Here is a 25,182-nt window from a genome sequence, read left to right on the forward strand (position 1 = left end):
TCTGGTGCGTGCCCGCCAAACTGAAAATCTAAGTGACGCGCCGTGACATCGGGACACCCGCCTGACTTCACCGCGCGTCATTCTATGCCTCGCTGAGCAGGCCACGCCTCCACCCCCACTTGCCGGCCGGAAAATTCTCCCCCACCTACCCACCTTTACCTTTCATAGCTTTGCTTAACAAAAATCTATCAATCTCAGATTTAAAATGAGCAATTGATTCAATTGGCACTTGCGAAAGAGAGTTCCGAACTTCTACCCCGTCTTATGTGAAAGTATTTTCTAGTTTGACTCCTGAAAGGTCTGTCTCTAATTTTTAGACTTTGTCCCCCTAGTTGTAGGCTCCCTAACCACTGGAAATATTTTCTCTCCTTCTGCCGTATCAGTTCCGCTCAATATGTTGAAAACTGCAATCTAATCACCCCTACCACTCTGTCTCTAGTAATATCCTGGTGTACGGGACTGACTAATGGGTCTTGTGGCACAGTCGGTAGCATCCCTGCCTCTGAGCCAGAAGCTCTGGGTTTGAGTCCCAATCCAGGACTTTGATGGCCAAGGAAGGTGTGTTTACAACATGGCCAAAACAGGTTGATTATCACTCTACAAATCCTTCCAACATGTGCCCACGGCAGGCGGTGAGACCAGGGGGGATTCCTGGTCAGCCATGTGATGGGAAGGAAGTTGGAGCCTCTCCCATAGCTCCAGACTACAACGTGTTTGGTGTATGTTGCCACAGCAACTTGGACTCTCTGAGTGAACTGTAACATGCCACCACACTGGACTGACTGAGCTGAGGCAGACGATTGGCGTGGAGAACGTATATGTGTCCTATTGAAGCCTGGTGCCCTGAATGCAACACTTGCATTTACTGAGGATCTCACCTTGCATGTCGGAGTTTGCATCAGTCACAATAGATGAATTTTTCCGCTCTTTCTTCTCCTTCGCCTGTTGTCTCGATGGTAACTGGCCTTTTGAGAGTTGATTCTCCAGCTGTCTTTTCCTGTTTGCTTTTGTTTTGAGTTGAGCCTTGTTTCCATTGGCAAGCGCCTTTGGCATCACTCCCTGTGCACCACTGATCATCACTGACTTTGCTGGTGTGACTACATCATGCGTCATTGTTGCTAAAAAAGTACATAGATGGGTTTAGATGTGGCAAAGAACAATGTCACTGGCAGGTTCAAAAGGTAATTCATTGGCTGTAAAACACTTTGAGACATCCAGTGTTCATGGAAAGCGCTATAGAAATGCCAATCTTTCTTTCTTTTCTGGATATAGTTCCAGGATTGAAGGAAAAGAACTGGCATTTCTACAACTTTTCAAAACCTCTAGACAGTCCAAAGCATTCTACAACCAACAAAGGACCTCTTTTGAAGTGTAGTCATTGCTGTAAACTAGGAAATGTGGCAGCTATTTTGTGCACAGTAAGCTCCCACAAACACTAACCTGATCAGGGCCAGATAATCTGTTTCAGTTGATTGAGGGTTAAATATTGGCCAGGGCACTGGGGAGAACCCCCCACCCCACCCTGCTCTTCTTAGAAATAGTGTCATGGAACCTTTTGTGGTCGCCTGAGGCAGCAAACTAGGCCTCCATTTAGCATCGCATCTGAAAGACGGCACCTCCAACAGAACAGCACTCCCTCAGAACTGCACAGGAATAACTGCCTGGATCACATGCTCAAGTCTCTGGGTGAGGCTTGAAGCTATGGCCTGACTCAGAGGTGAGAATGCCAGCCATTGAGCCACACCTCACTATTGAGTCTATTCACAGGTTGGAACAACATCAACAGCTTGCATTTATATAGCACCACTAACATAGTAAAACATCCCAAGGCACTTCACAGGAGCGATTATCAAAGAAAATTTGACACTGAGCCATCTAAAAAGATATTAGGACAGGTGACCAAAAAGGCGCGGACAAAGGGTAGGTTTTAAGGAACATCTTAAAAGGGGAGAGAGAGGCGGAGAAGTTTAGAGAGGGAATTCTAGAGCTTAGGGCCCAGGCAGCTGAAGACACAGCCACTTATGGTGGAGTGGTTAAAATTGGGGACGCTCAAGAGACCAGAATTGGAGGAGCATTAGAGATCTCGGAGCATTATAGGGCTGGAGAGGTAGGTACGGGGTGGGGGGGGGTTTGAACCTACAGAGAGATTTGAAAACAAGGATGAGAATTTTAAAATTGAGGCATTGCTGGACTGGGAGCCAATGTAGGTTGAAGATCCCTCAAAGCCTGTCCACCATCTACAAGCACAAGTCAGGCGTGCACAGTAGCAGCAGTGTAGACCATCCATAAGATGCACTGCAGCAATTCGTCTGCCAAATCCATGACCTCTACCACCTAGACAGGCAAGGGCAGCAGGAACCTGGGAACACCACCGCCTGCAAGTTCCCCTCACTAGGACTAAAGTACCCCCGCCACTAGAACTCAAACTGACCTTATATCTTTCAGGTTAACATTCAACAATATTATAAATTTAAAATGTTCCTTTCTTACCATGAACTAGTCCTGTGCCGTCAGCTATGCCGATTAAGAATGTGACAGGATGAGACACTTTCTGATGCTTGTTTTTCTGATTTCCCACATTCCCTTTCTCTGCGTGACCATAAGAGTGGATTTTGCCAGATGACACCACAAGTATGAGAGTGTGATAGCTGTAAAACATAACATTCGGTTAAACTACCCGTGGGAAACCATGTTCACATTCATGTTCTGTTGATTCACCACAATGTTTAACAGGGCCTCTTAAACCAAGAGGTAGAGTCTGCCCATGGATCAGAAATAGTTGTCAAAAAGGGGAGCGATTGATTGTGGAGTGGTGAGAAGTTTGGAGTTGTTGCTTTGCTTCATTTGTATTGGGAAAACAAAGCTTTTAAAACGTGGTCACTGTTGTGCACTGGTTTCAACATGAGATACATGGATGTAATCCAAATAACTTAATTCCATCTTCAACCCTCAATCAGATCGATATGTCGACTTAAATTGCTAATGGTTCCGTTCATGCGGATAGCTGGATTGCTGACTGCTCCCTGGGGTACCTGCACTCTTCTGATTCTAGCCTCTTGTACATCTGTGATTTCCTTCTTTCATCCATTGATGGCCTGGGCCCTAGGGTCAGGAATTTCCTCCTTAAACATCTCCACTTCTCTCTCTCTCCTCCCTTAATTGTCTCCTTAAAACCTATCTCCTTGATCAAGTTCCTGACCAGCTTTCCTGATATGACTTCATCTAGTTTGGTATCAAATTTTATTTGATAATGTTTCTGTGAAGCTCCTTGAGACATTTTGCTATGTTAAAGGTGCTATATAAATGTTGTTGTTGAATCAATGTGAAAAATCCTGTCATTTAAAACGTCGGTGAGTTACAGCCCAGACCATTTAGGCTTGTGTTTTCTGTGGTTCTTTTATACTAAAGTCAAAAAACACTTCACTTAAAACTGGCCCCGCCCACAGAACTGACCCACCCACAGAACTGACCCACCCACAGAACTGACCCACCCACAGAACTGACCCCGCCCACAGAACTGACCCCGCCCACAGAATTGACCCACCCACAGAACTAACCCCGCCCACAGAACTAACCCCGCCCACAGAACTGACCCACCCACATAACTAACCCCACCCACAGAACTGACCCACCCACAGAACTAACCCCGCCCACAGAACTGGACCCACCCACAGAACTGACCCACCCACAGAACTGACCCCACCCACAGAACTGACCCCACCCACCAAACTGACCCCGCCCACAGAACTGACCCACCCACAGAACTGACCCCACCCACAGGACTAACCCCGCCCACAGAACTGAACCCATCCACAGAATTGACCCCGCCCACAGAACTGACCCACCCACAGGACTAACCCCACCCACAGAACTGAACCCACCCACAAAATTGACCCCGCCCACAGAACTGACCCACCCACAGAACTGAACCCATCCACAGAATTGACCCCGCCCACAGAACTGAACCCATCCACAGAATTGACCCCGCCCACAGAACTGACCCACCCACAGAACTGACCCCACCCACAGAACTGAACCCACCCACAGAACTGACCCCGCCCACAGAACTGACCTCGCCCACAGAACTGACCCACCCACAGGACTAACCCCACCCACAGAACTGACACCACCCACAGGACTAACCCCGCCCACAGAACTGACCCCGCCCACAGAACTAACCCCGCCCACAGAACTGACCCCACCCACAGGACTAACCCCACCCACAGAACTGACCCCGCCCACAGAACTAACCCCACCCACAGAACTGACCCCACCCACAGAATTGACCCCGCCCACAGAACTGCCCCCCCCTACAGGACTGGCCCCACCTATAAAGCTCTTGGGACAGAAACAAATAAATGTTCAGCCAGAGACACCTAGAATTGGAAGTGCATGAGCTGTTAAATAAGGATCCTTATTATCTCTTCCTAGCATACTCCCTCTGCTGGTACATGTGTGTATGGTAGCCTCAAGTGGACAAAATGCACAACATAATTTTTAATACACTAATTGCCCACAGAACAGGCCTAGCCTCGGTTGAATTAGTGGCGATGGCGAGTTTCTGCTGATTGCGCAATGTTCAGAAAGGGTTGTCAAATTTTGCTAGTTTTTTGCAACATATAGACACCAAGTGCTTTTAAAACTTCTGCATTAATGAATTAAAGCTTTCTTAAGTGAATGGGATCAACTCGTTTAATACAGAGCGCAAGGCAGTAAAAACTTGCAGAGAGTGAGGGAGGGAAAAGCATCCTTAAATCAATTTGCACACAATTCAGATTGAAGCCACTTGCTGCTGTTAAAACAGATGCATTAATAAATTAGAAGTAATTTCAATCAATCAAATAAACCTTCGTAAAGACAGGGCAGGGGGCAGTAAAATGTTTGCAGAGAGACAGAAAGAGAGAAAAGTGATTGACACCTTTGATCCTCAGCCCTGTTCTAAAGGAGACATCTCTTCAATGATTGTTTTTTTTAATTGGACTTTTCACCAGATACTTGAGACCCGATCGATTCTGTCCCCAGTCACTAACCAATCACAGGGGGTTGCTGCATTCTGCTTGACATTCAGAGTTAGGCAAATATGTTTGGATGGAACCCTCAAAGCAGAACTTCAAATGGGAAAAGTGATGCCATTTTCTGCACCTTTTTTTAGAAATTTGTTCATGGGATGTGGGCGCCGCTGGCTGGGCCAGCATTTATTGTCCATCCCTAATTGCCCTTGTTCAGAGGGCATTTAAGAGTCAACCACATTGCTGTGGGTCTGGAGTCACATGTAGGCCAGACCAGGTAAGGACGGCAGATTTCATCCCTAAAGGACATTAGTGAACCAGATGGGTTTTTATGACAATTGGCAAATTCCTAACTCCCCTCCACCAAGGGGAATTGCCTCCAATGGTCCCTCCCCTTTGACCCAAATCCTTTTGCCAACTATAAATGAAAGCCCTTTTGCGTGTCTTTAATTTGGTGTGTTGTTAGCTTACCTCCCACATGCTATCTGAGACACTTTACTCCCGAGTAGCTCAGCGACCAGGCGCGGTTTGATCTCATCACTTTTTGTGTTGTGTCCAAGTTGTCCATGGCTCCCAGATCCACAGGTAAAAACAAGCCCATCCTGGAATTAATACAACATTCATGTAGCGCCTTTAATGTGGTAAAATGCCCCGGCCGCCTCACAGGAGTGACCATCAAACACAACCTGATACTGGGCCAGGGGAGGAGGTTCTCTGGGCTCCCGGGGTGGGAGGCTGGGAGGCAAGGGCCAGTCAAACATCAGGGATGGGACTCCCCAATGCAGACCCACCAAGGAGGCAGGCAGACAGTTTGCACACTTAAAGGTCCTATAAAGGGCCGTTTCACAGACCTGCCAGCATTTTGCAACAGCCTGGGATGGTCGGGGTGGGGAGGGTGGAGGGTTGTGGGGTTGGGGGTTGGTGGTGGTGGGGGTGGGGGGGTGGTGGGGCGTTGTGGGGGTGTGGAACGTTTTGGGGGGGTGGAGGGTTGCGGAGGGGGTGGAGAGTTGCCGGGGGGTGGAGAGTTGTGGGGGGGTTGGAGGGTTGCTGGGGGGGTGGAGAGTTGTGGGGGTGGTGGAGAGTGGCGGGGGGGTGGAGAGTTGTGGGGGGGTGGAGAGTTGTGGGGGGGTGGAGGATTGCGGGGGGGTGGAGAGTTGTGGGGGGGGTGGAGGATTGCGAGGGTGGAGAGTTGTGGGGGTGGTGGAGAGTGGCGGGGGGGTGGAGAGTTGCCGGGGGGTGGAGAGTTGTGGGGGTGGTGGAGAGTGGCGGGGGGGTGGAGAGTTGTGGGGGGGGTGGAGAGTTGTGGGGGGAGAGAGAGTTGCGGGGGGGGGTGGAGAGTTGTGGGGGTGGAGAGTTGTGGGGGTGGAGGGTTGCGGGGCGGATGGAGAGTTGTGGGGGGGTGGAGGATTGCGGGGGGGTGGAGAGTTGTCGGGGGGGTGGAGAGTTGCAGGGGGGTGGAGAGTTGTTGGGGGGGTTGGAGAGTTGCGGGGGGGGTGGAGAGTTGCAGGGGGGGTGGAGAGTTGCAGGGGGGGTGCAGAGTTGTGGGGGTGGTGGAGAGTTGTGGGGGGGGTGGAGAGTTGTGGGGGGGTGGAGAGTTGTGGGGGGGTGGAGAGTTGTGGGGGGGTGGAGGATTGCGGGGGTGGAGAGTTGTGGGGGTGGAGGGTTGCGGGGCGGATGGAGAGTTGTGGGGGGGTGGAGGATTGCGGGGGGGTGGAGAGTTGTCGGGGGGGTGGAGAGTTGCAGGGGGGTGGAGAGTTGTTGGGGGGGTTGGAGAGTTGCGGGGGGGGTGGAGAGTTGCAGGGGGGGTGGAGAGTTGCAGGGGGGGTGCAGAGTTGTGGGGGTGGTGGAGAGTTGTGGGGGGGGTGGAGAGTTGTGGGGGGGTGGAGAGTTGTGGGGGGGTGGAGAGTTGTGGGGGGGTGGAGGATTGCGGGGGTGGAGAGTTGTGGGGGTGGTGGAGAGTGGCGGGGGGGTGGAGAGTTGTGGGGGGGGTGGAGAGTTGTGGGGGGGGTGGAGAGTTGTGGGGGGTGGAGAGTTGTGGGGGGGGTTGGAGAGTTGCAGGGGGGTGGAGAGTTGTGGGGGGCGTGGAGAGTGGCGAGGGGGTGGAGAGTTGTGGGGGGGGTGGGTGGAGAGTTGTGGGGGGGGTGGAGAGTTGTGGGGGGGGTGGAGAGTTGTGGGGGGGGGTGGAGAGTTGCGGGGGGGGTGGAGAGTTGTGGGCAGGGTGTAGAGTTGCAGGAGGGGGTCTCGAGGGGCTAATTCCCACAGAGCCACAGGCTCCAAGTTATAAAGAGGCAGTAACAGGCAGCCCCCATGGCCCCAACAAACCCTCTCCCCACCCCCACCCCAGAGGGATTCCTCCTCTGACCCTCAGCCCTTGCATGTTTCAATGTTTTCATCTCACCTGTCCAGTCTCCCCCAGGCCGCCCACCTGCCTCAGGACCTTCCACCTTTGTTGGTGGGGCTGCTGAGGCTTCAAAGGTGCCGGCCCTCTGATTGGTCAATAGGCCTGCAGGTTTTTCAATAAGCAATGCCCAATGAGGAGGAGGCCTGTGGTAAAATCACTGGGCCGATCCTGCTGCCGGCAAGTGCAGGCTCAGGACCCACCTTTCACTCCAATGTCAGAGTTATGAAGACTGTGGTAAAATATAGGCCCATTTAGGGCAGCTGACCAAAAGTTTGGTCAAAGAGTTTTAAGGAGTGTCTTGAAGGAGCAGAAACAGGGAGGCAGAAAGATTTACAGAGAGAATTCCAGAGCACGGTGTAACAAAGTCACTGCTTCTGCAATGATTTCATAAACTCACCAAATTTGCGATGCCTCAAATAAATCATTGAGTGGGCAGCTTTATCCTGGAGGGTGTCGAGTTTCTTGAGTGTTGTGGGAGCTGCACTCATCCAGGCAAGTGGGGAGTATTCCTTCACACTTTTGACCTGTACCTTGTAGATGGTGGACAGGCCTTGGGGAGTCAGGAGGTGAGTCACTCGTGGCACGATTCCTAGCCTCTGACCTGCTCTTGTAGCCACAGTATTTATATGGCTAGTCCAGTTCAGTTTCTGGTCAATGGTAATCCCCAGGATGTTGATAGCAGGGGATTCAGTGATGGTAATGCCATTGAATGTCAAGGGGTATGGTTAGATTCTCTCTTGTTGGAGATGGTCCTTGCCTGACACTTGTGTGGAACGAATGTTACTTGCCACTTGTCAGCCCAAGCCTGGATATTGTCCAGGTCTTGCTGCATTTGGACATGGACTGTTTCAGCGTCTGAGGAGTCGTGAATGGTGCTGAACATTGTGCAATCATCAGCGAACATCCCCATTTCTGATCTAATGATGGAAGGAAGGTCATTGATGAAGCAACTGAAGGTGGTTGGGCCTACGATCTTAGATGGTACGTATCTAAGTGTCTCACAAGGACAGAGCATGAATACCTCAGATCCTCCCGCAGTAATTGACTTGTTTGATAGATTATATCTAAAAATAATCCAATGGATCTCAGTGGGTAGCACTCTTGCCCCCAAGTCAGAGGTCCATAGGTTTGAGCCCCACTCCAGAGACTTCTGCAGGAAATCTAAGCTCTTATAGCCAGTGTGTTACTGAGGCAGTGCTGCACTGTTGAAGGCGCTGTCTTTATGGCTGGGACATTAATCAGAGGTCCTTCCTGCTTCTCAGGTGGACATAAACAATCCCATGACACTATTTATTCCACAATTATCAACTTAACATTTGATCTGGTCATTTATCACATTGCTATTTGGGAATTACTGAAAAAAGAGACATGCTGTTGGGGTTTATCATCTTGCACTCATCAGGACAAACACAAGAATGCCAAATTTCAAAGGCAACAACAATTTATACTGCATGAGAAAAGGGTGCTGATTGGTTGGCAAATTGGCTCTGATTGGTCATGCCCGATAAATTGTTTTGTATATTGCTATTTGTGGGATCTTGCTTTGCGAAAGTTGGCTGCCGTGTTTCCTACATTGCTTTGTTTGCTGTAAAACACTTAGAAATGTCCTGAAAAGCACCTTAGAAATACAACTGTTAAAAATGTACTGAACTGCAAATTAAATTTTGTTGTATTGCAAGATCAAACCTTAGTCAACAGGGCGGTGTGTTGAGCTCCACAAGAAATGTAGACTATCTTCTTACACTCTAACTGCTTTAAGTATGTGGGAAGATGACGAGCTGTGATAAAAAAGAGAAATAACCCTTTATTGCTCTATTTTCAACACATATACAATTAAAATATTACACATGGGCAAAAGAGATAGCACGCAGTGCATTTAACAATAGGGTTGCCAATTCTGCTCAGATGCACTCCTGGAGGTTTTATCAAATGTCCATTTACCTCCAACCATCTTCCCCAACAGCCCTGCCATTGGTTGGCACACATGTCCATCATCACCAGGCCCCGCCTTACCACTGCCAATTCATTACTCGATTGGCTGATTCCTATCTGTTAATCAAACAGACTTTAATCCACCTATTCCCCCACCTCAAATCTGCTGGGTGGATTTGTGAAGCATCTTGGGTTGTTTTATTATGTTGAAGGTTTCCATGCAACTTTTATATTTTGCACGGAGCAGACACTAACTTTTTATAAAACTGCATGTTTACAATACACAAATAAATGGAGAGCACAGGACAAAACTGACCACCCAGTAATTGGCAAAAGTACCAAGGGGCAACATGAAGAAAGTCCTTATTTTTATGCAGGGATCTGGAATACACTGTCGGAGATGGTGATGGTGGCAGAATCACTCGTGGTTTTCAAAAGGGATAAAAGCAAAATACTGCGGATGCTGGAAATCTGAAACAAAAACAGAAAATGCTGGAAAAACTCAGCAGGTCCGGCAGCATCTGCGGAGAGAGGAACAGAGTTAACATTTCGAGTCCTTATGACCCTTCTTCAGAGCTAAAGAGAAATGGAAAAGTGAAGAAATATTTAATCACATTTCCACTTCTCTTCAGCTCTGAGGAAGAGTCATACGGACTCGAAATGTTAACTCTGTTTCTCCCTCCACAGATGTTGCTGGACCTGCTGAGTTTTTCCAGAATTTTCTGTTTTTGTTCTCAAAAGGGAATGGGACAATTATCTGGAGATAAAACGTTTACAGGGCTATGGGGGGAAAAAGCAAGCTAGTGGGATGAACTGAGTTGATCTTGCAGAGAGCCAGCATGGGCATGATGGGCAGAATGGCCTCCTTCTGTGCTGTAACCATTCTATGGATGTTGGGCATGTGCTTTGCCTTAAGTAGCAATTAATTCTGAAAGCCACAATTTACTTGTTAATTCTGAGCTTCAGCTGCTGTTCCCTATTTTACCACCAGAGGGAGAGCTGTTATTGACTCTGCACTGGAGCGACTGATCTGGAGCGGCAGCAACAACAACTTGCATTTATATAGCACCATTCACATAGTAAGGCATCCCAAGGCAGTTCACAGGAGTAACTATCAAACAAAATTTGATGCCGGGCCATAACAGGAGACATTAGGTCCAATAACCGAATATTGGTCGAAAAGGGAGGTTTTAAAGAACATCTTAAAGGGGGAAAGAGGGAGGTAAAGAAGTAGAGAGGCTTAGGGAGGGAATTCCAGGTCTTAATGCCTCATAATCTGAAGGCACCGCCACCAATTGAAATCGGAGCCACTCAGGAGGCTAGAATTGAAGGAGGGCAGATATCTTGGAGGGTTGTAGGGCTGGGGGAGATTACAGAGATAGGGAGGGGCAAGGTGATGGAGGCATTTGAAACCAAGAACGAGAATTTTAAATTCGAGGGCTCTCTGGACCAGTGTAGGTCAGCGAGCCCAAGGGGGAAGGTGGGGGGGTGACGGGTGAATGGGACTTAATGCGAGTTAGGATATGGGCAGCAGTGTTTGGGACGAGCTCTATGGCATCGGTGTGAACCCCCGAACTGGAACGAAACAGGTGTGGAAATGAAGGAAGTGAGTGAGTTTTATTTTCCTTACCTTTTGTGTCACCGAGCCCCAGCTGTCCGCAACTGTTCCTCCCCCAACCAAACACGGCCCCGGAGAGTGAGAGAGCAAAGCTGTGTGTTCCTCCTGCCGCGATCTGAGCCACAGGGATTCCAGCCAGCGTCGTCACACACTGGGGTCTGAGCACACGGTGTCCAGCTCTGCCAAGGCCCAGCTGGCCTCTGACATTCTGTCCCCAGGCAAAGACTTGACCACCTCGCAGCAGAAACGCAAGAGAAGAGTTCGTTAGAGTCACTCAAAAAATAAATCTCACCTCGATGATCTTTGGCTGCTTCTCTCTCATAGGACAATTTAGAGATCACAACCTTATTACAATGTGAGCTGTAGCTCAGTGGGTAGCACTGCTTCCCTAAACCACCACCCTCAGAGCCATAATGGTTATGGGTTCAAGACCCACTCCAGTAGCTTGAATATGTGATCTAGGCTAGTACTCCCTGTACAGTACTGAGGAAGCACTAGACTGTCAAAAGCACTCTCTTCCGAATGAAGTGTTCAACCAAGAGCCTTTCTACAATTTCATGTCAATGTTGACTGATTGATATTTGTGGGAACTTGCTGTCTGCAAATTGGCTACTGCATCAACAGTGACTCCATTTCAAAAGTATTTCTTTGACTGTAAAATACTTCGTGATATCCTGAGGTTGCAAAAGATGCTGTAGAAATCTAAAATAAAAACAGAAAGTGCTGGGAAAAACTCAGCAGGTCTGGCAGCACCTGTGGGGAAAGAAACAGAGTTAATATTTCAAGTCTGTATGACTCTTCTGTAGAAATCTAAGTCTGTCTTTTTTTCTACTGAATCTGCTTCCACCGCTCTTTGAGGCAACTTATTCAAGATCATAAGAACTCACTGTCTGAAACAAAATCTCATCTCCTCCTCTGCTTCTTTTCCCAATTACCTTAAATCTGTGTCCTCTGGTTACCAACCCCCCTGCCACTGCAAGTACAATCCCAGCTTCTCCAATCCCTGCACATAACTTACCCCTGTTACAGCAGTGGGTATTATTCAAAGTAATTTTGTGTGTGAGCATGGGTCAGGGAGTGGGACTGTGGTGTTATTGCTCTTTGTTCCTCCTACCTCGTGATGTTCCAAGCTACAAGTAGCCTCCCACAGTTACTCCCACAATGTGCTGTGAATAGAGCAGAATGCTGAATCCTCGACATTTCAGTTGATGCTAGTACATTGTTTTATTCAGTCACGGGAAGTGAGTATCACTGGCTGGGCCGGCATTCATTGCCCATCTCTAATTGCCCCCTGTTTCAAGAGCATTTAAGAGTCAACACATTGCTGTGGGTCTTGAGTCACATGTAGGCCAGACCAGGTGCAGATGGCAGATTGCCTTCCCTAAAGGGCATTAGTGAACCAGATGGGTTTTTATGTCAATGGTTTCATGGTCATTATCAGACTTTTAAATTCCACCATCATCTGCCAGGGTGGGATTTGAACCTGGGTCCCCAGAGCATTACCCTGGGTCTCCAGGTTACCAATCCAGTAACAATATCACTACGCCGCCACCTTCCCCAGCGTTTTCTGTTTTTATTTCAGATTTCCAACATCAAGGCATTTTGCTTCTGCCTTGTCTAAATGTTCTCCTTCAATTGATTCTGTTTTGCTACCCTCCTCGATCTCCAAATAAATATTGGCCGGGAAACCAGGGAATACCCGCCAACTCATCTTCGAAAATGCACCATACGACCTGTTGTCCACCTGAGGGCAGACAGGGCCTCAGTTTAACATCCTGTCTGAAAGACAGCACCTCTGACAGTGCAGCACTCCATCAGTACGATCCAGCAGGAATTGCTCAGATTCAATCAGTTCAAGGAAGTCTGTACGATGTTTCTTCCCTTACCCTGGAGCAACTGAGACCATTGTAAAACTCCTCTTGCTTTGCTGTCTGGGATCAGCACAAACCCGTGATCCGATCCGACTTGTCCCTCGTCTGTGATGCTCAGTAGGATTCCACCATCCCACGAGGAAAGTCAGCTTCCCTTATCTCTCCCACACATTTTCTCCTGGGTTTTCTTACCTTTACAGAGAGCCAGTGAGTGATTGTTTCCACAGGCAACCTGAATAACGCACATTTCTGCAAAGCTTCTTAGTAACCTGTGTAAATAAATAAAACCATTAATCAATTATTAACCCAAGGATTAAAAGCAAAATACTACGGAAGCTGGAAATCTAGAACAAAAACAAAAATACCTGGAAAAGCTCAGTGGGTCTGACAGCATCGGCGGAGAGGGATATGGTTGACGTTTCGAGTCCATATGACCCTTCTGATGAAGGGTCGTACAGACTCAAAACGTTAACCGTATCCCTCTCCGCTGATGCTGTCAGACCCGCTGAGTTTTTCCAGGTATTTTTGTTTTTGCTATTAACCCAAGGACTTTATTTCAAAGCGCCTTTATACCTGAATAGCATCAGTATGTGTAAATCTGCGGTCTGTATTCTAACTTATTCGTCCATCGTCCCCATGTTTGCTGACCTACTTTGGATCCCCATTAAGCCTTGATTTTAAACTTCTCATCCCTGTGTTCAAATCCCTCGATGGCCTCACCCCTCTCTATGTCTGTAATCGCCTCAAGTCCTGTGATCCTCTGTCTGCTTGCGCATCCCTGATTTTAATCGCTCCACCACTGGTGGCTGTGCCTTCAGCTGCCCAGACCCTAACTCCTGGATTTCAATCCCTAAAACTCTGTCTCTTTCCCTCCTTTAAGATACTACTTAGGACCAAACTTTTTGACCAAGAACTTGTCCTCATGTTAAATTTCGTTCAATGATCACTCGGATGAAGCACCTTGGGATGTTTTACTGTTTTTTACAGGTACCAGTGATTGAGAAGAATGATTAAATGATATAAAATATAAGACAGGAAATAACAAGCCAGTGGCAAAGGGATGACCCTGATAGATTTCATCCTTATTGTGGCTAGGCATTAGGAATTATCGGGGGCACGGGTTTATAAAGGGAACTTGGGCAGGCAAGATTAAAGCATACAATAGACCCAGAATAATCTTCTTCTGTGTCGTGGGCTCAATCAGTCCATTCCAAAGTGTGACATGATGAGCATCTGTTTAAGATATCTCTTCAAGTGTTCTTAATGCGAGGTTAGTGCAGTATGCCTCCATTGCTTTTATATGAATATAGAAAGCACATAGGAACTGGAGGGGGCCATATGGACCCTCGAGCCTGTTCCATTGCTATTCAATGGGATTATGAATGCCCTGCAAATTAACTCCATAAATTCACCTTTGCCCCACATCCCCTGCAATTTATCTTGCATCGATTGCCTTTTGCGGAAGAGAGTTCCAACCTTCTACCACTCTGTGTGGGGATTGTTTCCCAATTTCACTCTCAAAAGGCATGGCTGTAATTTTTAAACTGTGCCCCCTAGACTCCCCAAACAGCCAATATAGTTTCTTTCTACCCACCCTATCGGTTTCCCTTCATCTCTTTGAAATTTTTATCAAGTCATCTCCTAAGCTTCTAAATTTGAGAGAATTCAACTATAGTTTGTAATTTAACCCTCGAAATGCAGCTTATCAACCTGGTAAATTTGTGCTGCACTCCATCCAGAGTCCACCCTGATGATTCTAGCGTGACCCTCACTCCAATACCACAACTTTATTCCCCTCCTTTGGGACACTAAACTCCACAAGTGAGGTTCCAAAAACAAGAATTGCCCATGACTTACTGTCTCCCACAACAGAACTGATTCTTACCGTGGCACTGTGATGTTGAATGACCTTGCATTAACTCTGTGTTTCTTCTTCTGAAATTTACTAAAAAACACATTCCCAGCTTCAGAGACGTAGAGAATGTGCGCAGTTCCACTATCCATGCTGTAAACCTTGTGCTCTCTCAACTCTTTAACCAGCTCTGCGCAGAACAAAAGGTGAAAAATGTAAGGACAGGAGGAAGTGGAACATTGTTAAATCCTGAACGTTATTCGACTTGGACCAGGAAAGGGTTAATAAGACTTTACTATCTCTTCAGATTGTAGTTAACATTAACTTTTGGCTTTGCCTGTTAAACAAGTCTCTGTTAAAAGAATGAAAGTGTAAACGGACAGGCTTATATTATTTATTTATTGATACAGAATTCAGTGGAAGATAATGGTCAGTTTGAACCATGAGCCTAAAAGATATTCCAGTAATTAATTGATAATACGTCCTGTCGGAAAAGACAGCTGCAAAATACTTCATCCTTTTCAGAAGCAGAAGGTTGCTGTGTGGAAAAAATCTATTAAAGCTAAAGTTAGCAAATAGCCAGGGAACAGGCAGGGGAGCTGAGCTCCCTTTGTTAGCAAGGTCTTGAGAAAGCACCTGCCTGAGAAAGAGCAGTGCCGCTGTGTTGTTGATCTCACATGAAGGCTGGTGGAAATGCGAAACTCAGAAAAGCCTCCACCCGCCCACCTCATACAGTCACTTGCCCACGTTCCTTTCACCAATCTGGTTTGTGTCTAGTTGAACCCATCCAAAGCCCTGCTGCTCACATCCCAACTCGCATCAAGTCCCGTTCACCCATCAACGCTGGGCTCACTGACCTACATCGGTTCCTGGTTGGACAATGCCCCGATTTCAAAATCATCACCCTTGGTGTTTTCACATTCTTCCACAGACACAACACTCCCCCTCACTGAACCCTCAGCCTATGACTCTCCCAGATCTTGGTGCTAGCTCCTCCAATTTTGTCCTCCTGTGCATCCTGTAATTCTAATCACTGCACCATTGGCGGCCATGCCTTCAGCTGCTAAGTCCCTAGGCTCTGGATTTCCATCCCTAAGCCTCTCTACCTCTCCACCTCTCTCTCTCTCTCTCCTCCGTTAAAATGCTCCTTGAAACATACCTCTTTGACCAAGCTTTTGGTCACCTGTCCTGACATTTTCCTCTGTGGTTCATTGTCAACATTTTGTTTGATAATCGCTCCTGTGAAGCATCTAGGGAAAGTTACACTACATTAAAGGCGCTCAATGAATGTAAGTTGTTGTTGTAATGCATCAAGTTCCTTTCATTTATGTCTATTTCTCTCACCCGTCACCTACCCCACCTTGGCCAAAGCTAAGAAACACTGAAAAATCATTTTAAAACTGGATTTTTTTTGACATTTTCTTTGAACATTTCTCTTTACCAGATATAAAAATAAGGAAAATGGGGGGAAAAGGCTGTTTGGCTGACAGTCCAGCATCAACCAATTGGGTAATGAGTCTTTTTGCTTTCCAATTGGCGTAGGAAGGCCGTACGTCACAAGGATTGGACGTGTTGGCCGACTAATGGCTGGAGCATTGTGGGGGATTTTGGGGCGGGGTGGGTGGGAGGGGAACAAGTCATGTGATGAAAGTTCCAGGAATACATTGAGGAGAATTTTCTCCTCGTTGGGGTGGGACTGAACGAGAGCGGGCGCGCGGCTGTGATCGCCACCCGCGATTGGCCGCGCGCCGCCATTTTATGTGGTCGGGGCTTGCGCTCTTTCGTGCATGCACGAGAAAGAGCGCAGAAATCTCCCTGAAGCACAGAACTGCCGCAGGGAGGTTAGTTTGATTATTAAAAATTTTAATAAAGAAATAGAAGATTTTTAAGACATGTCCCCTCATGTGACAATGTCACAGGAGCTGAGACATGTCAATGAACTATAATTAAAAAAATTTATTTGAATTATAAATCCTTCATGAAACCTCATCCCGCCCATGGATGAGGCTTCAAGAAAAATGTGAAGGCCGCCTGGGTTCTTTGCCTGCTACCCCCCCGCCCGCCAACCTTAAGGTTGGACGGGCAGCTCAGTTGATTACTTTAATTAGTTTTTAAATGGTCTGACTAGGCCTTTGACAGTTCGACGGGTGCACAGCCGACTCTGGGACCAGAGGATCAGAGTGACGCATGGTGACGTTAGGACGCACGCCCGACATCACTGCGTGTCATTTTACACGTCAGTGAGAGGGGCTCACCCCCCACTTGCTGACCCGAATATTCTGGCCATTCAATCACAGTTTCTCCTAACTTACTCCTGCAAAGCCCTTCATGATTTTGATCACCTCTAATAAATCTCCCTTTAACTTCCCCTGCTCTAAAAACAATCCCAGATTCTCCAATAATAATAATCCCAGATTCCCAGATTCTCCAGTCTCTCTAAGAACCAGGCACCTCGCACTCCTTGGTGCCTTTCTTTCCGTTGCTTGTCTTGAACGTTTTAAAATGCTGTTTTGGGAAGCCAAGTTCAGATAATGAAATAGTAACGGCTAAATTTAGGGACTTCTAATTTGTGAACGTGAAGTGATTTAAAAAGCAAAAGTAAAGATTTCAGTCAGACTGCACAGGAATTACATGTTTTCACAAACGATGATCCCAAAAAAATCGCAAATGTATCTCAGAGCACAGCTTCACCACTTGAATTCAGGATGTTGTAATCCTTGGCCTCTTGCCCGACACAGGATTTTCCACTTAAAAACACAGTAGTGAAATTGAAAGTGAATGTAGAGGCAGGCAGGAAAACAAAACTTGAGAATGTTAAAGTGAAACTCGCTTCATGTAAATATTATCTGAATAAATTCACATCTGGCCATGCACAGACATGTGACAAACCCTCGGAATTCACCAGTGAGTCTCCTTTTAAACCCTTAATTGTTTGGCTGGGGAGGGAGAGTGTGGAGGTCCCTGTGTTATCCTCAACTGAAGACATCTCACACAATCAATTCTTTATTTCAATGCAGTTAGTTGTGTTTGTGTGAACAAACCAGGTTAGATGTTTGTTACCTTTAACACAGAAAAAGTCCTTTTACATTAATGAATGCTTGCTATTGGGGAAACCATGAGCACAATTTCTTATTTGAATCCATCTAAAACCAAATAACACAGGTATCCAGTTTTTACACACCTTAATGTACAATAGTAAACTGTTTTCTTAACATCGCCTGGGGCAGAATTTTGCCCAATTCTGTCAGCAAACGAGGAAAATAATTAATTAGTTAAGGCACAAGGATATGTAAGTTCACAGCATTGAGGGAGACCATTCAGCCTATCATCCCTATGCCAGCCCTTTTAAATTAGTCCAGTCCCTGTTCCCTCCCCATGCCCTTGTATAAGCAGTTAGTGAAATCGGGATCGGCAGGGGTGGTCAGGAAGCCGACCACTGCCCACGATCGGCAGCACACCGCGATTTCACGCAATTAAGGCCCACCCAGCGTGATTCGCGAGCAGCAGCGCTAAGCAGGAGGGGGTGGGGGGGTGGGGGAAGGAAGGCGAGCAGGCCTAGCACGAACTTCTCGCAAGCACGCGGAAGAGCGCTGAATAATCTCCCTGAGGCACGGCGCTGCCTCAGGGAGATGAAGAGATACATTGAAAACATTATTAAACAAATTTAATAAAACGTGTCCCTTCTTGTGACTCCGGCACAGGAGCAGGGCCATGTTTTTAATTAAAAATTAAAGTTTTTATTCCATTCGTATTCGTATTTGGAAACCTCATCCCGCCCGTGGATGAGGTTTCCAAAAAAAATGCAAAGGCCACTTGACCTTTTCGCCTGCCCATCAACCATTAAATTCGACGGGCAGTGAAAAATTAAGGACAATTGATAACTTAATGGCCTTAACGGGGCTTTTAATTGTTGGCAGGTGTGCTGCTGGCTCGAGCACATGCCCGCTGACCAAACTACCGGCACACGCTCGGCCGACATCAACGCACATCATTCCATGCTCAGTCAGGTCAGGGGCATCCCTGTAAAAATCCTGCCCCTGATAAGGGTTGAAACATTTCGCTAACTGCTTATACAAGGGCACGGGGAGGGAACAGGGACTGGACTAGTTTAAAAGGGCTGGCATAGGAATGATGGGCTGAATGGTCTCCCTCAATGCTGTGAACTTACATATCCTTGTGCCTGAATTAATTAATTAATTTCCTCCTTTGCTGACAGAATTTGTACAGTTTATTGCTTCTGAACTTTCAATGTATCAGTCAATTCACTAATTGGATTGTTCTAGATTTCAGATACATAAACAAATACCTATAATTAATAGTTTATTTATGGAGACAATCTCTGATAGAAACCAGATGTATTTCATTTACTGATTTTGCAGATTTTCTTTAAATTAATAGAAGAATTTCATTTAACACTTTTCACAACCATAGGTATCCCCAGAGAGGGGTTCACAGCGAATAGATGTACAAATAAATGGAAACCCTAATCCCACTTACCTGGCTGTCCTCGCTGCCTTTGATCGTTAATCAAGGTGTAAACTCTGCCGTTCTTCAATGCAAACACACTGAACCGAGCTCTGCAGCATATCTGCTGAATCTCCTCATTGTTGAAGACTTCACCCAAGGTGTTGCCTTGTGAAAGTACCCTGTCCTTGCTGGCTTCTAACTCCATTTGCCTGCAGCTGAACTCCCCCCAGCGTAACATGCCTGTCTCCCTTACAACTGTGTCTATGTCTCATGCACAGTGCTCGTATTTGGCAGTTTCACTTCCTGTTAAACAGAACCAAAGTATTTTAATTGGCTTAGATCCAGTTCCCTGGTTGAGGGCAGCAGCCAATTGAAAAAAATGCAACAATGTAAAGAGACGTCGTTGTGATGCTGGAAACAACAAACAACTCAGGAAAATTCCTAAAAGAGGAATAGAAAGAAAGAAAGACATAAAGAAATGCTGTAAATGTAGGTAACACAATGGGCTGCTTGCACACTGCAATCTCCCCAAACAGCCACAAAATAAATAACCAGATAATTTGCTTTCAGAAAGAACAACTTTCACTTTTTAGCACTTCTCACGACTGTCGGATATCTCAAAGCGCTTTATTGCTTAATGTAGGAAACACAGCAGCTAATTTGTGCACAGGAAGCTCCAACAAACAGGAGCGCAATAATGACCAGGTAATTTTGTGATGCCGACTGGGGGATGAGTATTGGATAATTCCATTGCTCTTCTTCAAAGTAGTGCCAAGGGATCATTTATATCCGCTCGAGCAGGCAGACAAGATTTCAGTTTTACATCTCATCCAAAAGGCAGTACCTTCAGCAGTACAGAACTCCCTCAGCACTGCACTGGAGTGTTAGCCTGAACTTTTGTGCTTAAATCCTGGAGCAGAACTTGATTTCAGAATCTTGTGGTTTAGAAGTGAGACTCCTACCAGCCGAGCCATGACTAAAATATTAGTTGTTATCGTTCTGACAATGCATCAATCCCTCAGTACTGACTCTAGGACATGCATCACTCCCTCAGTACTGACCCTCTGACAGTGCAGCTCTCCCTCAGTACTGACCCTCTGACAGTGCGGCACTCCTTCAGTACTGACTCTACGACATGCAGTACTCCCTCAGTGCTGACCCTCCAACAGTGCAACACTCCCTCGGTACTGACCCTCTGACAGTGCAGCACTCCCTCAGTACTGCCCCTCCAACAGTGCAACACTCCCTCGGTACTGACCCTCTGACAGTGCAGCTCTCCCTCAGTACTGACCCTCTGACAGTGCGGCACTTCTTCAGTACTGACTCTACGACATGCAGTACTCCCTCAGTGCTGACCCTCCAACAGTGCAACACTCCCTCGGTACTGACCCTCTGACAGTGCAGCACTCCCTCAGTACTGACCCTCCAACAGTGCAACACTCCCTCGGTACTGACCCTCTGACAGTGCAGCACTCCCTCAGTACTGACCCTCCAACAGTGCAACACTCCCTCGGTACTGACCCTCTGACAGTGCAGCACTGTCATGAAGCTATTAATGTATATAATATTATTGGAAAATATTTTTCTTTTAAAATAGAGGTTTAGTCTGTGGGTGTGTCTTAATTGGATTAAAGCCAGTTAGTCTGGGTGCTTTGATGTGCACTAGTTTTGAGATGTAAGAGAGGTAGCGTGCATTTGCATATTTTGAATAGAGCATTCAAGAAGTGGGGTAAAAACTACCACCCATCTAGCAGATACCAAGCAATATGTTTATATTACTAATACAATTGGTACTATGAAAGGGATTTTATTGTTAGAGAGGTTTAGTTCAGAGGTTGGTGATACAATGAGAATTTACATTCAATGGGCTGTGCTCGGTATAACTTCAGCAGTTTTGAGTGTGTAGATCAGGGGCAATGTGAGATCAAAAGCAGCTCCAACTGTCTCCACAGGAACCAAAGTGAAAAGAACCTCATTTTGAATTTGTAAGGTGAAAATGCTTTGCCTGGTGTCTGGTTAAGTCTATGGGTTGCTGTTGCCTTAATGGAGATTAGTTTGGAAATTTGTTAAAAGCTATGATAGCAGTAATTTGTAGCCATGTGTATATATTTTAACCTGTATAAATTAATAAAATGTTTCATTTAGTTTAAGGTAAACCCTCGAAAACTGGTGGTCTGATTCCTGAATTTAGAGTTGCATCTCAAACATAACACTTAAAATTATAGGTTATGACAGTTGTTTAAAGTTTCTCTCTGGGATTTTTAAACAACTCAGCTTTACCAACTGCATCGGTCATAACAAGCACTCCCTTAGGACAGCACTGGGAGTGCCGGTTTGGATTACGTGCCAATCTCAAATGAAATAAACAGCTGGAAATCTTTAAATTAAATCTAGTTTATCTCCAACATTTAAGGTTTAAAAGTACCTTGTGTAATTAACGCTATCATTAAAATCACTGTCACTCCATATGAATGTTTTGATTTACTTGGTGTTAGCAATGGACAACCTGACTTTATCCGAAGGCATCTCAATCATTTCATTCCATTGGGAGACAGAGAATGATCACAGGTTTTTACCTGTATATGGGTTGTAAAATCTAAGAACTCTTTCCTTTTGCACTACTCCCAGAACAGAGGTGCGCTTGTCAGGAGGGTGTCAGAATTTTGGACTAGATGGGGATCAAGTCTGGTCCATTATCTGGCCCATTAATTCAAATGAAATAAACACAGACTTACATTTCTATAGCGCCCTTCACAACCTCAGGATGTCCCAAAGCGCTTCACAGTCAACAAAGTGCTTTTCAACTTTAGTCACTGTTCTAGGGGAAAGGGGCAGCCAATTTGCGCACAGCAAGCTCCCATAAATAGCAATGTGATAATGACCAGATAATCTGTTTTTAGTGATGTTGGTTGAAGGACAAACATTGGCTCCAGGACACTAAGGAAAACTCCTCTGCTCTTCTATGAAATAATGCCATGAGATCTTTCACGCCCACCCGAGAGGGTTTCAGCTTAATATCACGCCCAAAAGACAGCACCTCTGACAGTACAGCACTGCTTCACTGGAGCGTCACCCTAAATTTTTGTGCACAAGACATTGGAGTGGTTTTTGACTCTTGTGACCTTCTGAACAAGAGGTGAGATTGCTACCCCCCTGCCCAACATCCTCCTCCCGAGTGATAGCTGATCATGGACAGAAAATCGAGGTTACACAAAGTGGGAAATCCTTCATGCCCGGTATTCCAAGTGGGACTTCCAAGGCAGAAAGCGGTCCCCTTAGTGTGAAAGTTATATCTTCACTCAACTGGATTAGCAGAGCTGTCAACATGGGGAAAATCCTGGGTGGGAGATTTTTGTGTAAAATTATCTAAACCCCTTCACTCTCAACCTCCTTCCCCTCCTTAAAGCCCAGCTCTGTGATCAGGCATTTGGTCACACTTGCAAGTCCCTCTTTCTTTGGTTTAAGCTGCGGTGACCACCTTGGGGAAATTGCCCATCTTATAGGTGCTATGGCAATGCAAGTTGCTGTTGAGGCGTTGCCTCATGCCAAAGTTAGAAAGATGGTTAAAATCAACAAAATACACCCATTGCATGAGGCAAATGACAAATCCAGTTCATACTTTAAACTATTGCTGATTTGTCTCAATAATTGTTAAAGTGAACAAAACTGCAGGAAGAATCACTTGGAGCCAATTGCCTAGAAGATGTGTCATAAATTTAAAAGTATGGGCATTTTTATCATAATTATAACAACTTGCTTATTAATGGCATTTACATAGCACCTTTAACAAAGTAAGTTATCTCAAGGAACTTCAGAAGAGTGCTATCAGGCAAAATGTTTGACCCGTAAGGTGGCATTGGGACATGGGAACAACAGTTTGGTCAAAGAGATAGATTTTAAAGAATGTCGTAAAGAAGGAAAGGAAGAGGTAGAGGGGCAAAGGGCTGTAGGGAGGAAATTCCAGAGGTTAGGGCCTAAGCAGCTGATAGCATGGCCGTCAATAGTGGAAGAATTAAAATCAGGGATGCTCGAGAGATCAGCATTGGAAGGGAGCAGATAGCTCAGAGGTTTGAAGGGTTGACAGAAGTCTCAGAGATCGGGAGATCTGGAGAGATTTGAACAGAAGGATGAGAATTTTAAATTTGAGGTGTTGCTGGACCAGGAACTAATATTGATCAGGGAGCACAGGAATGTTATGGGTGAATAGGAATTGCTTAGAATATGCAGCACAGAAATAGGCCATTCAGCCTAAACAGCCCATGCTGGTATTTATGCTTCACTTGAGCCTCCTCCCATTTTTCCTCATCTAACTCCGTCAGCCTAACCCTCTACTCCCTTCACCCTCACATTCTCACCCCGTTTCTCATCTAGTCTATGAATCGACACCATTGTCCTCAGGCATCTCTTGTGGGGTGTGGGGTGGGGGCGGGGGGGCGGGGGCGATTCCACATTCTCACCAAATTCCACATCGTCCAGGTGGCTGTCGCACCAGCTGTGGAATTTCCATCCGGATAGTACGGATGAGGTGAGGTGCAACCTCATTAGGTTTAGGTCTTGCTCGAATGTGAAAGATTTGGCGAGGGGCCTCCTTTAACAATTAAAATACTCCAATGGCATCGGCGCCAATGCCATTGTCACGGCCTCAGTTCTTAGCACAAGCCGCCCTGCAGTCAAGTGGGCTAGCATCAATTGGTCAGGCACTCGGTTTTCCAAATCAGGCCAATTGATGCGCAGTTAAAATGATCGAGTTCTAATCAGTTTGCCCCAGAACTGCAGGATTGTGCTCCAAGGCATGGATTACTTTATGTGCAGTCACTGTTGTAACTTAGGAAACATTAGCATACGTGTAGATCTTACACTTGACTACTGTGCGGCTAGAGTCTCGCAGACACGACGGGCCGAATGGCCTTCTTCTGTGCCGTCACCATCCTACGATTCGATGAAAGGAAGATCATTGTGCATAGCTGCAAAGGACATAATTAGAATTAAGCGTTATTTAAAGAGAAAGCAGCACATTTGAGTTGTATTGTTGACCAAGTTGTGGTCGTTAGTATTTGAACTCTGTGTTTATTGTAGCAGTGAGTCAATAGAACCAACTGCCCCCTAGCGCGATGAAAATTTGTTAAGATTATTAAGATGAGTAAAGAAGCTGATAAGGTCAATAGAGAAAAACTATATCCTCTGGTGGGGGGGAGTCCAGAACAAGGGGGCTGATACTTAAAGTTAGAGCCAAGGCATTTAGGGGCGGTGCCTTCTTCACACAAAATGCAGTGGAAATCTGGAACTCTCTCCTCCAAAGAGCTGTTGAAATTGGGGGTCAATGGAAAATTTCCAAACCGAGATTGATAGATTTTTGTTGGGTAAGGGTCTTAAGGGTTACAAAGCCAAGGTGGGTTGCTGGAGTTAAGATCGGTCATAATCTACCTGAAAAATGGAATTGGTATCGGGGGCTGAATGGCCTCCTCCTGTTCCTATGCTCCCAAATGTCAATTGTTAGAGCAGTAAACAGCATTGGGCTAACTTCCCGGGGACAGTTTCGCAGGCGGGTGGGGGAGGGGACAATAGAATTTGGACCCCATGTCAGGGCATTGCTTCTGGTGCCTAACAGCCTGCCCGCAATTTTGCCAGTGGTGAGGAGGCATTGGGCTACCTGCTCGCCCACGGGCCTCCTCCCGCCACCGTAGGGGGGGTGGGGGGGGTGGGGGGTGGGGAGGCCAGTGCCAATTGTCCAACCTGTCCAGTCAACCTGGTGGTGCTGCCAGGACCAGAAAGCTGCTGCTGGCCATTTGATCGGCCGCCAGCTCTCGGAGGTGGGGCTCCCTCCCACGACGTGGGCAGAAGGCCTGTCTCGAGCAGAGTGGTCAGCCAATGGCTGCAGGACGGACGGGCCGGCCAAGCTGCAGTGGGACACCCGCCCCCATTCCCGCCCCCCCCACACCCACCCCCCAACCTCCCCACCCACCCCCCACCCCCCACCTCCCACACACCCCCCCCCCAGCTTGAAATTCATCCCATAGTAACTGAGGCTGTAC

General features: G+C 46.7%; 1 protein-coding gene across 1 annotated transcript in view; it reads right to left on the reverse strand.

Moving 5' to 3' along the window:
- Window positions 1–19,412, reverse strand: part of LOC144688816 (putative E3 ubiquitin-protein ligase HERC4) — a 60,562-nt gene extending 41,150 nt beyond the window's left edge. The window contains exons 1-8 of the mRNA XM_078555787.1: window positions 19,181–19,412; window positions 14,717–14,873; window positions 13,024–13,100; window positions 10,973–11,194; window positions 9,097–9,188; window positions 5,481–5,611; window positions 2,491–2,648; window positions 879–1,118 (exon numbers count right to left, since the gene is read on the reverse strand). Coding sequence (XP_078411913.1) covers window positions 879–1,118; window positions 2,491–2,648; window positions 5,481–5,611; window positions 9,097–9,188; window positions 10,973–11,194; window positions 13,024–13,100; window positions 14,717–14,873; window positions 19,181–19,388 — 1,285 coding nt within the window. The 5' untranslated portion in view covers window positions 19,389–19,412. The remainder of the gene's footprint in view (window positions 1–878; window positions 1,119–2,490; window positions 2,649–5,480; window positions 5,612–9,096; window positions 9,189–10,972; window positions 11,195–13,023; window positions 13,101–14,716; window positions 14,874–19,180) is intronic.
- Between the last annotated feature and the right edge of the window lie 5,770 nt (window positions 19,413–25,182).

This window comes from Cetorhinus maximus, chromosome 1 (assembly GCF_964194155.1).
Source record: "Cetorhinus maximus chromosome 1, sCetMax3.hap1.1, whole genome shotgun sequence".
Lineage (NCBI taxonomy): Eukaryota > Metazoa > Chordata > Chondrichthyes > Lamniformes > Cetorhinidae > Cetorhinus > Cetorhinus maximus.